A 17,160-nucleotide genomic window follows, 5' to 3' on the forward strand; every position below is an offset into this window, starting at 1 on the left:
TGCCTTGTGCTCGTGCGCTTTCATCGCCCGCCTATTATGCACCCTCAAGGCGCCCACCTTCCGACGCTGTCCTCTTCAGGACATTCTGGGCGATGTAGAAGCTCCGCATGTAGTACTGGTCAACAGACTCCTTCTTGTGCTTCAGCTCGTCGGCTTCGATGATTGGCTTGTAGTCCACATTGATGTGGAAGCCCAGTTCTTTCAGCTCGGCAGGACTCATCCAGGCCGGTGTGCCCTCGGGGTACCACGCCAGCCACTCGAACAGCCCGGGCTCCACGTTAATGAGCACATCATCGAAATGCAATGCTGCAGTCAACGAAACGAACAAAAGACAAGATGAGAGCCTGAGAAACAGATGCGAGTCATGTGTGAGCGAAGAACAAACAGCCACTCATGTAACGAATTTCCTTGCATAGTACAGACAGAGCTTATGGGACATCTACCACTGATGATGCACAACCTCACTGATAGCAATGAGCAGTCCAGCTAATGACACATAAGCCCATGCCGTGATCGTGTGCCCCTTCTCTGCACATGTTTCATGCTACCTTCACCGCCTTCGAGTGGGACATACACTCACTCGTGATCATGTGACTGTCCCCTGCATGCACCGAGCTTCACGCTCCATGCAAACTTTGTTGCCATTAAGTGGAATATGCGGTTGTGAAAAGCAGCCAAACATTTCAAAATGCCCCTTGGACACTACAGGCAGCTGGGATGTGACAGCCCGCAAATATGTGGTATGTTGAACAGAGCATAGAGTTTCTTACTATTACCTAGAGGGAAAGCTGGCGGCGCTGCACTTCAGCCACCATGGACGCCCAAAGCATCATGGGGCGGTGAGCTACTTGTTGCGGCACAGTCGTAGTTTTTTGGGAACATGAAGTGGCACTACTAAGACGTTTCATTCCGAAAACGCTATTCATGTGTGCGCAGACGACTTTCGCGCGAACGCAGTGGGCAAAACCCATAGTAGTGAAAACGCGACGACAAACGTCGCCAATAAAAGGTTTCACTTTTCTAAAATGCCATTAAAAAACCTCTTATAGTATTTAAGCAACAACATCTTTTTTGAAAACATATTTACTTTTAAAAGTGCGCTTGTTAATTACGAAATATTAGTTTTTAGAGTGTTCACTACTTGGCCAATAGGAGAGCGAGTCGTCTCTTATTTTGGGCAAACTTTGCACTTAAATGCTTTTCTGCTTGTTTGTTGCAATCTTTAGACAAGATATTGAATGTTAGGACGTTTGTAGTTATCAAACAGCTTTATTTTTCTATTATTTTTTGGCCAAAAGTTGCAGTTCCGCAACAAGTAGCTCACCGCCCCATGATGCTTTGAGCGCCCATGGTGGCTGAAGTGGTCTCGAGGGGTCGCCATGCAAACTCCCATAGACGGGCTGCCAGCTTTCCCTCAAGGTAATAGTAAGAAACTCTATGGAACAGAGAGAGCATGCACCATAGACGCCGCCTGCTAACGTGCTGCCTGAAAACATCCGCAAGTCTGTGCCCACACATTTCGTGGACAAAAAATGACAACATTTACGCCTTGCTGCGCAATGCAGGAAAATCGGGGCATGGACAGTGTCATCTGTCCATGCCGGTGACACTTCGCACTCAACATATGAAACAATTTGAGACATGAGCATCCTTGCTATGCCTAAGCCAATGACAGTGTGCGTCTTTGTGGGAGCTAGAAGCAGTTACAAGGAAAGCCAGGATAGCAGCTTAGCTGTACAACGGGTGGACACTCGGACTGTTGTGCAATGGGACTAGGAAAAAGGAGTAGACATTTTAAAAAAACTGATGGCATCTACGCTAGCTCTTGCTGAATTTCGAGATTTGAGCAACAAGTAAATTTTTGTCGTCGATACATTGCGCAGGTTTCCTGGAACTGGAACAAGAAGCTGGAATGGCATATAGTCAACCTGCCTAAGCTCTTAGCTGCCCACATAAAACTGAGGTGACTGGCGCAGCACATTGGCATGTGAAACTTGCCACTGAAGCCAGTGCACCTATGTGCCAAGAATGAAAGCACTTCACTCTGAGGAGCACGCAAAAAAGACATAAGACATAAGCACTTTTATTTTCTTTTATTAATACTCACCAGACAACCTCAACATCCGCAGCGTCCCCTATGTAATATGTTAGCAAAACAAATCTGCTCATATTTTTATCATCTCTAATTATTCGCATACAGCAGGTGTTTCCCTCACTGAATCTTATCTTAAACTACATGATTTACAAATATTAAAAAAAAAAATCACATCCGTCTCTACCGTAAAATATTCTTCCATATTCCACCTCTGAATCGTGAATGCAAAGCTCAATCTTCATATTTATCATCCCGTATACATCACCACCATGAAGTTTTCATTCAATGCTGTTTACGATTCCTTCTTACCTGACTAGCATAGAGTGCTACAGACTTCTCGCATACACTGAAAAAAACATCGTTATTAGAAACAGCTGTCACTAACTAAACAATGCAAAATTTTTGGTGCAAATTCTTATCGTAAAGTGTTCTCCACATTTCACTTAAATGAGCTGTTTTGTGTTTTTTCATTCTGTCTGTCAGACACACCATTTCATTAGCACTTGTTTTTGCTCAGTATGATGCCCTCCCTAGCTGTAACGTCCACGAGCCCCTAGGGTAATTTACAAAAATAAAGAGATAAAACATCAGTAGTTTATTAACCTCATGGCTGCAGATCTCACATATATGAGCTCAGAGTCAGAGGCATATTCTTGCTCATGCTTGGTTAGCAAGTATCATCTCCCTGACTTCATTATCCTATTCTGCACTCTATCAGGCTTAGAGTAACACAGCACACGTACACAAAAAGAGCAGCTCACTAAGATTTGTCCCGAAGATACACCAAGTTTCAAGCCTGCTTTTGTTCCACAACAAACCTGAAAACTGCACTGGCACCATGCATCACAGCACATCTTGGGTGATGAAATGAAGGGTAAACTTAGCTTGTCCTTAAAGGGACATTATTGTGGAAACAAAGGCACTACTTTCATTGCGAAGTCTAGGTTTCATAAGTTATAAAAGGACAAAAAATGAAATACAGATGTTGCCATCACCAGCCGATTTCACAAGTTAACTGTGGTGCACTGAGTTTCTTTTTTTTTAGGGGGCCTCGCAGATGCCAGAGGCTAGACTACATCGCCATTCACATCAAATGATGACCACAGAATCCTTTTCTGGTGTCTGTCGAGAGTTAAGAGTCCAATGGCGGGAAAGTTTTTAGATGAAATTTTCTCAGCAATACAACACATCTTTTGGCACTGGACAAACATCATCATCATCATCATCAGCCTGACTACACCCACTGCAGGGCAAAGGCCTCTCCCATGTCTCTCCAATTAACCCTGTCCTTTGCCAGTTGCGGCCACTGTATCCCCGCAAACTTCTTAATCTCATCCGCCCACCCAACTTTCTGCCGTCCCCTGCTACGTTTGCCTTCTCTTTGAATCCACTCCGTTACCTTTAAGGAACAGCGGTTATCTTGCCTTCGCATTACATGCCCTGCCCAAACCCATTTCTTCCTCTTGATTTCAAATAGGATGTCACTAACCCGCGTTTGTTCCCTCACCCACTCCACCCTCTTCCGATCTCTTAACGCTACATCTATCATTTTTCTTTCCATAGCTCGCTGCGTTGTCTTTAATTTAAGCTGAACCCTCTTTGTTAGCCTCCACGTTTCTGCCCCTTAGGTGAGTACCGGTAAGATACAGCTGTTGCATACTTTTCTCTTGAGGGATATTGGTAAACTGTCATTCATGATCTGAGAGAACCTGCCATATGCGCTCCACCCTATTCTTATTCTTCTAGTTATTTCCCTCTCGTGATCCGGATCAGCTGTCGCTACCTGCCCTAAATAGACATATAATCTTACCACTTCCAGCACCGCGCCATCAATTGCGAACTGCTGTTCTCTTGCTACACTGTTGAATATTACTTTGGTTTTCTGCATGTTAATTTTCAGACTCACCGTAATGGTCTGCCTGTCTAATTCATGGATCACGCTTTGCAGTTCATGTCCTGAGTGACTCAGCAAGGCAATGTCATCAGCGAATCGCAGATTACTTAGGTATTCTCCATGAACTGTTATCCCCAACTGTTCCCATTTCAGGCCCCGGAATACCTCCTGTAAACAGGCAGTGAATAGCATTGGCGCGATCGTTATCAGTAGAGTTATTAGTAGAGTTCGCAGATAGAAATAATTTACGGATTATGAATACCTTCTTCCGCAAACGAGCAAACAGGAAGTGGACGGGGAAGAGCCCCAATTGTGAGACTAAAAATGAAATAGACTTCATACTGTGCGCACACCCTGGCATTGTAGAGGATGTGGAGGTCCTCGGTAAGGTCCACTGTAGCGACCACAGAATGGTAAGGTCTCGTATTAGCTTAGATTTGAAGAGGGAACGGAGGAAATTAGTGAAGCGGAAGGCTATTAACGAGTTAGCATTAAGAGGGAAGGTACAGGAATTCAGAATGTCACTGCAGGACAGATTTTCCACTTTAACTGAAGAAGACGACCGTAGTGTTGAAACAATGAATGATAATCTCACAACTATCGTTACAGAGTGCGCCGTAGAAGTAGGCGGTAGGATGGTTCGACAGGATACCAGCAAGCTATCTCAGGAGGCTAAAGATCTGATTAAGAAACGTCAAAGCATGAGGACGTCTAACTCCACAGACAGGATAGAACTAGCAGAGCTATCGAAGTTAATAAATAAGCGCAAGGTAGCCGACGTAAGAAAGTTTAACATGGAGAAAATCGAGCATGCTCTAAGGAACAGAGGAAGCCTAAAATCAGTGAAGAGAAAACTGGGCATAGATAAAAACCAGATGTATGCGCTAAAAGACAAAGAGGGCAATGTCATTAGCAATATGGATAAGATAGTTAAAGTAGCCTGTGCGGACGCCTTCGTCCCCTGCGTTCACTTTCCCGCACTGCACCCCACTGTTGTTAGCTGCCCCCGAAAAGCACTTCCTTTAGTTTGGTTACTCTAGCTAACAGGAAAGGGCGCTCGCGTCGCAGCGACAGCAGCGCCACGGATGGCGTGTTTGGCCGCTCGCGCGCTGGGGAAGGCTAGGTCTCTTCTGCTCGACACCGGGAAGCGAACGACGTTTCGCTCGCAGCTCCGCTCTTGGCCGCGGGCGTCCTCGTGTGGAAACGTCTTCCCCTTAGCTCGTCCCGTCTGGCCTCGGAGACATTCCCTTTGCCCTAGCGTGGGCGAACGTTCGCTCGTAGCCGTGCTGGTGAGTCGGACATCCTAGATTCCTCAGTGTATTTTGTTGCTAGCTGGCGTTATTGTTGCTATAGCAATAAATGCCTTGTTTGTGTCAGCCATTGTGTCGTTCCTTTGTTCCCGCAGAGCACGGCCCGCCGTGGTCGGCGTGCGCTCAGTAGCGTACGCGACCACGGGGTGGGGTCCGCGCGGTTTTGAACTGGCTCAGCCGCGGTTAAACGGGGAGAACGTATTTATCTCCCCCCATTTAAGCCCCATATTTGGCAGCCCAACGTGGGGCCTGCTCTTGGAACATTGGACGACTGTCAGTTCGGTTCGAGGAACGCTCTTTGTCCGTACTTGACAAGTGGTAGGCCTAGTGTGAATTTTGATCGCTAGGACCTGCGGCATGCTTTCTTGAGTGCGAGGTGTATTGCGCTGCAGCATGTTTGAACTTTTCGACATGCTCAGCATGTTTTTTTTGTGAAGTTTTCTTCCTGGAGTTGCTTCAAGAACCACTTGGTCTGCATCGAGGGAGCGCGAGGCCTAGCGCCCGCGGAGTTGCCGAGCCCGAAGCGAGTGAGTACGGAAGCCGCGTGGGTGGTCCGAGTTTTCTGTATATATTTTCTCGCTGTCTCTTTTTCGACTCTGGGAGTCGCGGCTCCGGGAGCCGGGTGGCCTGGGGCCACGGGTGCAACTACGAGCTCGCTGGTATTGCAGCTCGGCACCGGGCGTTCCGACACCGTCCGATACGGTGGGCGCCGATCACTCAGAAGCTGCTTTGTGCAGTGAGCGGGGAGGACCACCCCACAAAGCTGATGTCTCCTCGCGGCTGCGCGCACGAAACCCGTTTCGGGTCTTTCTTTTGTTGGGGTCGTCGACCGTCACTATGGTGGTGAGGCCTAAGGCTATTCATAGCTGCCTGCACCTTGTCAAAAGTGACACGACCACCGGACCGTGGTGTTGAGAGGGGGCGCACTTTGCTGGCCGCCCGTTTTTTTTTTAACCTCGCATGAACCGAGCATTCTCGTTCAACTCAAGAAAGGGCTTTGTTCACTCGAACTTTGCATTGCACTGCCGCCCGACACGTTTTGCTAGCGAGTTGAGCATTGAGCCACCAGGCCTTTGTGTACGCCGTTTCCCCTCCCGTGACCTACGTTAAAGGCATGCGGAGTGTGTTTTGGCAATCTTTCAGATCCAGCGGAGCCACTGCGGCTTGCTGTCCTGTGCACATCCGTCTCGCTGCCGCCTGCTGCGACGGAGCGGCCTCTATCCTGTTCGCCGCATCCATCCGGGGCAGCTGTGGCGAGACCAGACAGCAGCCACCTCTGGCTGCTGTTGCCCTGGCGACTACTGCGGAATCTTGGCCTGCAGTGGTCAACCAGCCCTCCTCTTCGCGGGCCTGCGGGCACTTAGTCCGCGGGCCATGCGAGACGTCCCAGCGGAGACCTTCACGCCGCCTTCGGAATACCGCGGAAGACTGCGTGCACGCTGTCGGCGTGACTTCCACTGCACGACCTGCCTCAAGTGCATGAAGACCAGGAGACTCCTCCATAGCATGTAACTTGCAGGCGCGTGGGTCTATTTAAGGTTGGGGGGATGTGGGGACGCCTTCGTCCCCTGCGTTCACTTTCCCGCACTGCACCCCACTGTTGTTAGCTGTCCCCGAAAAGCACTCCCTTTAGTTTGGTTACTCTAGCTAACAGGAAAGGGCGCTCGCGTCGCAGCGACAGCAGCGCCACGGATGGCGTGTTTGGCCGCTCGCGCGCGGGGGAAGGCTAGGTCTCTTCTGCTCGACACCGGGAAGCGCACGACGTTTCGCTCGCAGCTCCGCTCTTGGCCGCGGGCGTCCTCGTGTGGAAACGTCTTCCCCTCAGCTCGTCCCGTCTGGCCTCGGAGATATTCCCTTTGCCCTAGCGTGGGCGAACGTTCGCTCGTAGCCGTGCTGGTGAGTCGGACATCCTAGATTCGTCAGTGTATTTTGTTGCTAGCTGGCGTTATTGTTGCTATAGCAATAAATGCCTTGTTTGTGTCAGCCATTGTGTCGTTCCTTTGTTCCCGCAGAGCACGGCCCGCCGTGGTCGGCGTGCGCTCAGTAGCGTACGCGACCACGGGGTGGGGTCTGCGCGGTTTTGAACTGGCTCAGCCGCGGTTAAACGGGGAGAACGTATTTATCTCCCCCCATTTAAGCCCCATAAGCCGAAGAGTTCTACACAAATCTATACAGTAGTGAATGTAATAATCAAGTTACTGAGAGAGGCAGTCGAGCACAGCAATGGGACATCCCGCCAGTAACGAAGGAGGAAGTAAAGAAAGTCTCAGGAACAATGCAAAGGGGGAAAGCAGCTGGTGAGGATCAGGTAACAGCAGACAAACATCAACATACCCAGTAAAGTCACAGAATAAATTTTTACTGAGAACAACAACAACAACAAAAAAAAAAGACAGCTGTGGTGCCTTTCCAGTTCTAAGTGTCTTGCCACAGAAGAGAACAACTTTCACAATGTTGAACCAACTACGGTTAGGACCCTTCATTTTCGGGTTTTATTTTTTCCACATTTCAGAGGAAGGGGAGTGGTTAGAGATTGGGCGAAAAATTTGAACCCGAAATTTTGGCCCAAATCGGGTTATTTAACAAGAGGTACATAATTCAGGTTTTTTTGGGTCAATTTTGCAAATTTAGTTTAAGCACTTATTCCTGTGCAGGACATAAATTGGTCTCTCTCAGTCTATAAATAATAGAGAAATCATATGTTGCACTAAAACACCATTTACCAGCCCAGAAACTTCCTTGCATACATTACCATCTCCTATTCAGCACTTCCACACCTATGCAAGATCTGTCTGCCTTTGCAATCTCACTTTTCAAACTGATCCTCAAATTAAGCTGCATCATGAACACCAAGTGTTAAAACAGGCTTACAATAACCAGTTAATCTTCTGGAATAAGTGCAAGGTACCCCCTAATTTTCTTGTGGTGTGTCCAGCTTGGTACACTGGAAAACTATGCACTCTAGAAGGAGCATGTTTGGGTGCAAATTGGGTTTAACCTAATTTTTAAAAAGTCTGTTTGAACCATAGAAATCGGGTGAAATCAGGTTTTACCGAGAAATGAAGGGCTCTGAGTGCGGTTAAGTAAGGTGGTGTTAATCTAATCCATCACCTCAGAGGAATGGCTCCAAAGCATAGATAGTTAATTTCCCACATCAACTGCAGCACATGTTGCACTTGAGGCCAAGTCTCTGTGGAGATACCTTCGTTAGCTGTATTATGTTCTGTAAGTACTAGCATAAAAAAGCAGGATGAAGCTTAGGATGTGCTTTGTCTTAACCCTGTGCACACAGAATGATGACTTTATTATGCTGTCCTACAAATAAATTGGGATGTGACCTAAGTAGCTATGAGTCCAAATTCGGGTGCAGCTGCAATAATCTGGTGTCACTAAAACACTGAAAAACAACAACTTCATTCATACTCCATCTCAGTCTTGCAGCACTGCCAAAGTTGCAGTGAGTGGAAAGGCGATGTTCTGACGCTGCGGAATGTAGCACCAGTATGAAATGAACATACTGGGTAGCGTGCTTTAAAGGGCCTGTGACCACCCTCTGGTCAAAAACACTCTCTACCCCTTTCAGAGCGAGCCTCCTCTCCTTCCGTTCCCTCCTCGAGACTTTTCTCTCCCGCTCCTCGTCGAGTAGGCTCGGCAAGGCAAAATCACCCCTTCCTTCTCCGCGGAGGCGTGGTGTCTGCGGAGTGCGTCACATGTCTATGTCATGGCCCCACCTTCAATAGAATTCTTTCCTTGGTTTTGGCAACTGGGTCTATTAGAGCGGAGGGAGGGGGGCACTGCGGGTTTCCTAACACCCTCTCTGTTTTGCTCTTTGGGTCTCCTCGCGGTGTTTCGCCGCTAGACTTGTTAGCGAGCGCATCCTTTCATACATCTGTTTGTCATTCTCAGTTAGCGAACCACTTTTTCATTTTTTTTTTAGGCCTCCCCACCGTTTCACGAGCGGAGGGGCGGAAGTCGGTTGTGTTCGAAACACACGGTGAAGCACGGACCCGGCAACCGCCCGTTTGCTTTTCTCCATGCGTGTTTGAATTCTGTGTGTTTGTGCCTTTTCTCCGCTCCAAAGCACATGTCATTAATTGGAGTCAAGGCATACGCAAGATGCACGAAGGATAAGCGATGTGTGTGCGGAGCAAAGTGGGCGAGCGAGGGAAAGGCTCTGCTGCACTAGTAATTAAAACCTTGTTTTGGGGGGCTTGCATAGAAGAAAAAAAACTGGGAAGGGAGCGCGCACGCAGAGCGTCTCGTGACGTGATCACGGCGAGGGGGGCGAACCAACTCACTCAGTTTTACTATTTTTTACTTTTTATGGCTAGGGTTCAAGGCTGTCGCCGTACGCTCCCTCCGCAGTTTTTTTTTTTTTGTTGTTGTTCCTTCATGCAGGTTTGTAGGCATGTGCCAAAACAGAAGGCACTGCGGAAAGCGTTGTGCAGACAACGTGACGCCAAGGCTACGCCCAACCTTCTCCCGTCAGTCAGAACGATGCACCAATGGAGTGCCTTTAGCAAAAGTAACCCCCATGATGTCAAGGGGGTTCAGAGTAGTGGGGCGGGGACGTTTTTGTTGAAGGAAAGAACGAGCGGGCTTTGATTTGAATTTTTGCAGCTTTTCGGGGCGCGCATGGCTCTAGTATTTTGCAGAGGTTATCTTCAATGCCTCATCTATGCAGTGGGCTTGTTTTTCAAAAATGTCCGGAGCCTGGTCAGTGGCCCTTTAAAGCGCGCATGTCCCAACACTATTTGAAATCGAGCCTTAACGTGCACTTGTGTTTACATACAATTTCCAGAGTTTAGCCTGCGTTACTCTTGCACATGCTAAAATAGTGTTTCCAACACAATGGCGCACTCTGAAGCAGGACCCCTTGCTTCGGAGCGAATTCGTTATTGTTACTGGGCTTTTCAGCATGTTCACAGGTCATGAATGGATGGAGCACTGGGCTTTCGTTTTGCCTCATCCCACCTACAGAAAAATATATGTCACTACCAGACCTAAAGAAGCACGCCAGTTTGCTGACAAAAAAAGGTTTCTGTCCTAAAAACCAAATAGCGCCACTAGGCTGACCTTATTGTTGCATCTCCGTTAAGGGTATGTCGCAAACAGCGTAACGTCTTGCAAAATGTTTGTGTTTAAAGTATGTAAGTGTGCATATGCTATTCTAAAACTTCCTAACGTTCTTCCTTCAGTGCTATGTGCATAGACAGTGTTTATTTAAACTCTTTTGCAACCATGTCTACATATGCCATGAGCAGATGACAATCAGCTGACGAGGCATGGACGAACACTTTTAACTCACTCTACTAATTGGTTGAGAAGGTCCCTAGATTCCATATTGCTGCAGGGAACTCACTGGGATGGAGTATAGTGCATGCGTGTATCCATGTATGTGCTTACAGTTTTTTACACTAGCCTTTGCAGTGAATACTACAGGTTGCGCCTATGCGACCACTACCCTTTCAGACAACTTTTCTAAGCAGCAGGAGGAAGACTGTTTCACGTGGACGCCACAAGCAAGCTGGCCGCATGTGCTCCACAAAACAAGGGCTTCAAGCGGAGAAACTGCACGAGCATACATACCTGTTAACATATTGGTGCAAGTCTGTATGCAGCGCAAAGAGGGAGATGAAAAGACGTGACTGAATGTGACACCGCTTTCACTCATGGCATTCCCTGAAAGTCGAGAAAATGAGAGACGCACACTGAAGAAGTCATAACCTCTCAAGGTCTACCGTCAAGGAGAGTAAATCAAGAGCACTGCCAAACCTGTCAGTGTGGCCTGATACAGGCCAATGTTGGTCAGAGGAGAGTCCTTTGCATAGTCGTGGTATCCTCCTTTCCTCTCCGGCACGGTGGCTGGCATGTTCAGGTCGCGCCTGGTGTAGTTCCCTGAGAGAACGGAAGACAAGAGAAGAGAAGCTGTGTCTATTCTGTTGTCGAGGGTAGAAATAACACGCAGCTGATAGCCTAGCACTTCACTAAGCAGAGAAACTTCAATGCGTTGTAGGGAACACTACTCCCCTCTCAAACCTTTTTCTGTGGGGAAATTGCATTGGCCACCAAAAATTAAGCTGTACACCGATCTACTAGGTTTCAGAGTGGCAAAGTTGGGCATCTGTTATTACTGCATTTTGAACCATAACTACATTTTTAACACGACCAGCCTTTGTCAAAAGTAAAGAGAATATGGGGTTTGCTTCTAAGCCGTGAAGTGAGGCTCACGTAGCATTCATGGAATTCCTAGCTTTTGAAGGGCCGAGGACAGTGGTTCTTCTTGCCTACCAAAGATTTGCTATGCTGGTGGAGCATAACGAGCAACACAGCGTGGCCCAGAAGCAAACCCCCTGGACTATATACTTTTGCCAAAGGCTGCACATATCTATAAGGTTCCACTGCTTTTACATGTTTCCATGCTCAGATTGAGTTTGGAGTACTAAATATTACACTCAGCAGTAACCACATTGCTTTCTTTAGTAATGAGCACGCGGCACTTTCAAGTGCCCAACCTCACAACCAAACACTTACTCTTAACACAACAGATTCCATTCGTGCACGTATACCAGCTATTAAGATGGACTTGAAACTTGCTAAACCAACCCCCCCCCCCCTCCCCAAAATGTGCAAGTTCAATAAAGAAGCAATTCAATATACAGGTCTTGAATGCCACGCTCTAAAGACCTAAGAAAAGTGTCGCAGTGTAAGTGGATAAGGCTGCTTAATAAATGAGGCAATAATCTGACTTCCACACATACTTTGAATTCGATTTCATAATAATTCAAGCTTATAAATATAGATGTACAAAACCACTGGCAAGGGCAACTAAAATGGATTTAACATAATGTTTCTAGCACAATGTCACACAGCCAAAGAAGAGAAGCAGAAGAAAGAGCAGAAAGGGTGAAACACATTAACTTAAATCTGTAGTACCAACTAGCCCAACAATTAACTCTTCTAACGACTAAAGACGCTTGCACTTGTTTTATCCTATTAGAGGCTAGAAAGTTCGGAGTTCAAACACTGAAGACACTTTATTATTTCCTTTCTTACAGCCATATGACATACTGTGTAGAGTCTGGTGGAACCTTTTGCATTATAACAGACATTATACTCCCAGAGACAGATCTGCTCCACTCTTCTGCAACTTAGACATTATGCCATTCTTTGCTGTACGTAATTGCCGATTAGCTCGTGTCATGATAAACATCTCGAATTATAAGATCCCACTACCGTCTTCCGTTTGCTGTCTATCCATCTGGTCTGGTAAGAAAATATTTGAGCTTGTATTTTAACCTCTCCGTAATTAACAAAAGTAGAGGTGCGAAAGAACTATATATTAACTATGCTGTTGCCACAGTTTTGGACATACAACCTTTAAACTTAAAAGCAGGTCGTTTATCTGTTATTATACAATAAAAAAAGCTCTATTGGAGAGCCCAGTGCGCTATCACCGTTACAAACCAATGTTTTCTTTCTAGGATTTCCTTTATTTTTGTAACTCTTTGTATGTATGTAACTACTGTCCAATTTTCTGCATGTGAAGCTAATATAGTATATAATTTTGAACGATCCTGCTCATTTTTCTTTGTAGTATTCACTGCATGGCCCATTTCTAGGCCAGCAGGCACTATGCACATTTTTTTCTTTCCGCAAGAATATAATAAAATTTTGGTTTGATTTCATATGAGTTAAGTCATTTACAAGACCTACTCCAAACAAAAGAGAAACAGGGTGGCTGATTACACTACATGCACTTCTAGGATGCAAGCTTTAACAAAAAAATTTAAAAAAATTATGAAAATTCGACCTCGCCTCTTGCTTTACAACACTGTTGGAGGTAAACAAAAAGAGGGAAAAGGTAGGGAGGTTGCCTAATACTTACCAGCCGCATCAAAACAAATAGGCAACCAAGCTCCGAACGTGAAATCAACCCTCTCTGCATGTCGAGCAACATAGAGCTTGCGAGGGCTTGCGCTGGCCTTCATATTCTCTTGCTTTGCCTATGAGAAGAACAAAATGCCACAAACATGATGTACAGTGCAACTCCACGATGTTTCTGTCAATGCCTCACAGTGCATAAAATCAATTTGATTTTTTGCAAGGTGCACCTCGACATCATCGAGGCTTTCAAAAAATACAGAAATCACCAGCATGGTAGACACAGTGATTTATATAGTGAGTAAAGATCAGCGTTTGTAATGTGCATGCCATTTTACACATGATGCCACAGCTTAGATTTTTTTTTTTCCTATTAACTCAAGTTCATCAAGATCAAGTTAACTGCTCTGATTCAAGTAAGCCTCAACTTCCCAGTGTGTTGCAAAGCCTATAAGCACACATTCACTCATAAAAGCCATTGCAGCTCTTGCAGCAAAGTGGTACCAAATCATACAAATTACTATACACGCCAGTTCTCAGGCCGAATATCATGGTCAGCTATACTGCACTTCTCCAGAGCCATGCCCTTCACGTTCTTTGAAGAAGTGCTGGTCATAGGTTGGAAATGAAAAACTGCAAGCATGGCAACAAGCTTGGTGGCGCAAAGGTTGTAACACAATATTATTTTATTTTGAATAAGTTGCATGACAGAGAAGATTAGAAAGCATTACATCTATACAACACTTCATTGCAGTCTAATGAAAGCTACGGGCTTTCTCAACCAAACGTGTTGCTGCGCGCCTTGGCGTGTGGGCATGTGGCGCCATCTAGGTTTCAAGCTATAAGCAAGATGCATCACTAAACCCATTGCAGGCGGCTCCATCAGGTGTGACAGGCAACAGTGGATACCATTTTTGTGAAAGCCAAATCATCATCCTCTCACAGCCCTCCATGGCGCTCCGGGTATGTATATTCATCCTTTTGAATGAAATGTTCAAAATTTGGTTCCAATGATTCTGACATGCAAAATTTACAATATATTAAATCATGTAGCATGCCTCAAACTCTCTTGCAAAATAAAGTCTTTTGTCTGTCTCTCAGTCTGTCTGTAGCTTTAGCTATTTAGTTAGTTACTTATATTGGGCTTTAGGGCACATAAGCATCTAAGGCTCTTGTGCGCCGAATATACAGTTAAAATATCTGATTACTGCGTTGAATGGATTGAAGTTTTTGAAATCTGTACTTTGTTTAAATCATTCACTTCTCTGAGGAACTTAAAAACACATGAAAATGAGATAGTTTTCATTATGTTTACTGGCATACACAAAAGAATGATGATATATATGAGTGGCCACTATAAAGGCCACTCGTATATATCATCATTCTGAAATCAAGGAGATTTTTAAATTGGCACTAAATATTCTTCAGCCCAAGAATGTTGCCTCCGCACATGTATAAAGCCCCAACTCCAACGACATTTCCTGGGCGTACGCGCTCAGCGCCGGTGCTCTTGGCGTACGCCAGAACCGGTCTGCGCATGCACACTGCAGGAGACGCCAGCGAACCTCGGCGAGGCGCCGATATCTGTCCGTGCTAGATATCGGCACCAGCGCACGGGCGCTCGCGTACACGTCAGAAAGCAGGGTCTGGGTCCGGTTGACAACAATCGGAGGACCGCTTCATAGCTTCGTGTTCCCCGAACTTTTCTTCGCGGTTTAATTCGTCCTTTCAGCGCTCCCCAACCCCTTTTCTTCACGGCTTGAAATTCTTTCCCTCGACTCGAGAGGGGGAGCCAGCCAGCACCAGGGACACGGAGATGCATGCTTCTTTTCGACGCACGTTCCGGCGTACGCCACGAGCGCCGACGCTGGGCGCGTACGCCCAGGAAGTGTCATTGGAGTTGGGGCTTAAGGGTTATAAGAGATTTTTTTCCCCGAACGCCAGCTTAAATCTCTATCAATACATCATCATAAATGGTCAACAAAGTGGTACATCGGTAACTGTCCAGAAGGCCCCAAAACAGTATGTGGGGTCCTTCTATCAGCAATTATAAATGATAATTAAATTATGAACAGACAGCCCGATAAAGAGAGTTGAGTATGAGAGGACGAACAACCAACTGAGTATGATTGGGGGGGGGGTGGGGGGGGGGGGAAACAAACAAACAAAAAAAGGGAAAATGCATTTTAGCTGGTGCCACTTACTGCTTGATTTAAAAACCCTAGGTTCTCGTAGATAATCTCCTTTTGTGGGGTGGTAACCTTCTCTTCCCTCTCTGCAGGCTGTGGAGGAGCGGGTGCCGGCGCAGTTGACGCCGCTGCGGACACTGCTGGTGCTACTGGTGCAACTGGTACCTTGGGACATACCTGTACAAAACGAGCAGGCCACTGTATGGATGTTTTCTTTAGCTTCTGTCTACCTATTTGCCTGCCCATTACAGGCGGAAGGCCACCAGAAACAAACGACAGAAGACTGCCGTCCAAACAGGTCGATAAATCCACCCTCCTTTTGCGTATGAGGAAGAAAACAGTATATTCAGAAATATGCACGAGTGCTTGTTCGCCTGGCATTAACATCCCAAAACAGCTAAACTGCTCTTGATGTATTAAAAGAATTCTCAAAAAGCATCAGGATTTTAGCTTGGTTAAACTGATTATAGTGCAAAAGCATGGACCTGAATCCCCGAAGCAGTACCGTATTTCCCGGTGTATAAGACGCGATTTTAAAAAAAAAATCTTGTTGGTGCGTCTTATACAAGGGTGCGTGTCACAAAAGTGGTACGCATTTGTATATTCTCAATTTCGGGTAATTAAGCATCTGTAAGTTCTAGAGTTGGTTGATATCACATGTCAATGTATCCTGTATGTCCGTGCCTTGGTCGATCGTCGCAAGAGCGCGAGTATGTGCACGTCGTCTTCGCGTGTTAGTTTCCGTCCAGTTAGGCAGACCCCCCGCAGCGCGCGAGCGGGGAAGCACACCCGGCTTGTTGTGTATATGTGCTAGGTTTTCGAGCTCAAAGTCACCCCTAAGAGGCCCAAAGCTTTGGGCTTCCTTTTCAACTTTTTAACTTTCCTCGCCTGCAAGGTGCCCCCTTGCAGGACAGAAGATGTTGGCGTACGTGACCATTCTTTTGGTTGTCCTACTTTTTTTTTCACCCTCAAAATGGCGGCCATGCATAGTGGAAGGAGCGGAGCCTACGTGCTCTGTCCTGTGTGTATCGACTGCTTGGTGCGCTTATGGGTATTTGTTTTATGGGGGCTGTCCCTTAGAGTGAATTATTGGATGGGAGGGAGTGTCTTGTGCGTTGACAACCGACGGCTGGACAAGAACCCGAGTCGGCCGCAACAGTAGTGCGCCTCTCGCCTCCGAGCACTCCGGACTCCCCGAGCCGCCGCCGCACCGCACTCCGAAGAACGCCACAGGACTCCGGAAGGACCGTCACCTTCGAGAGCTCCCCTTCTGCCTCGTTTTTGTGAGTGGACTGCCGCCGCGCTCGCTGGACCGTTTCCTAATTCACTGTGAACTTTCCCTCCACTCGTATTCTGTAATTTTAGATGTCTGTGTACTACCTGCATGTAACTTGTTAGTTCAAATTTGACTGTTGTATTAGTAATTACTAGTTTTCCTGTCCGTTACTTATTGTGCTTTGTTATGTTCATTTTTTTTGTAAATGCTTGCGTCTGAGTCTCCTGCGGCTGATACTGAGAATACTTCTTATTTTCTGAGACTGACTTCGTGGTTCTGTCCTCATTCGCGACGCTGAACATAAACTGGCTACCGCTGGGCGTCAAAGCTCCAACCCTTTGCCTCGGTTCGGGAAGGTGCCTCGCGCTCCTTTCGGAGCCGTGACAGTGCGTCTTATATGCGAATTTTTCAGGTTTTTTTTGCGAGTTCAGAAATTACTCAGGTTCGTGTTCAAGCTTTTTTCACCGGAAAAATATCGGTACCAATAATGCGGTTGTAACACAGCTATAATA

At 46.6% G+C, this 17,160-nt stretch overlaps 1 protein-coding gene across 3 annotated transcripts in view; it reads right to left on the bottom strand.

Annotated features, from left to right (window-relative positions):
* Window positions 1–17,160, bottom strand: part of Epp (Ecdysteroid phosphate phosphatase) — a 41,911-nt gene that overhangs the window by 6,610 nt on the left and 18,141 nt on the right. For all 3 annotated transcript variants that reach the window (XM_089549589.1, XM_089549590.1, XM_089549588.1), the window contains 5 exons: window positions 15,388–15,549; window positions 13,188–13,305; window positions 11,075–11,197; window positions 10,889–10,981; window positions 58–306 (listed from right to left, as the gene is read on the bottom strand). In XM_089549589.1, coding sequence (XP_089405715.1) covers window positions 58–306; window positions 10,889–10,981; window positions 11,075–11,197; window positions 13,188–13,305; window positions 15,388–15,549 — 745 coding nt within the window. The remainder of the gene's footprint in view (window positions 1–57; window positions 307–10,888; window positions 10,982–11,074; window positions 11,198–13,187; window positions 13,306–15,387; window positions 15,550–17,160) is intronic.

This window comes from Amblyomma mixtum, chromosome 6 (genome assembly GCF_055824585.1).
Source record: "Amblyomma mixtum isolate Tamu chromosome 6, ASM5582458v1, whole genome shotgun sequence".
Lineage (NCBI taxonomy): Eukaryota > Metazoa > Arthropoda > Arachnida > Ixodida > Ixodidae > Amblyomma > Amblyomma mixtum.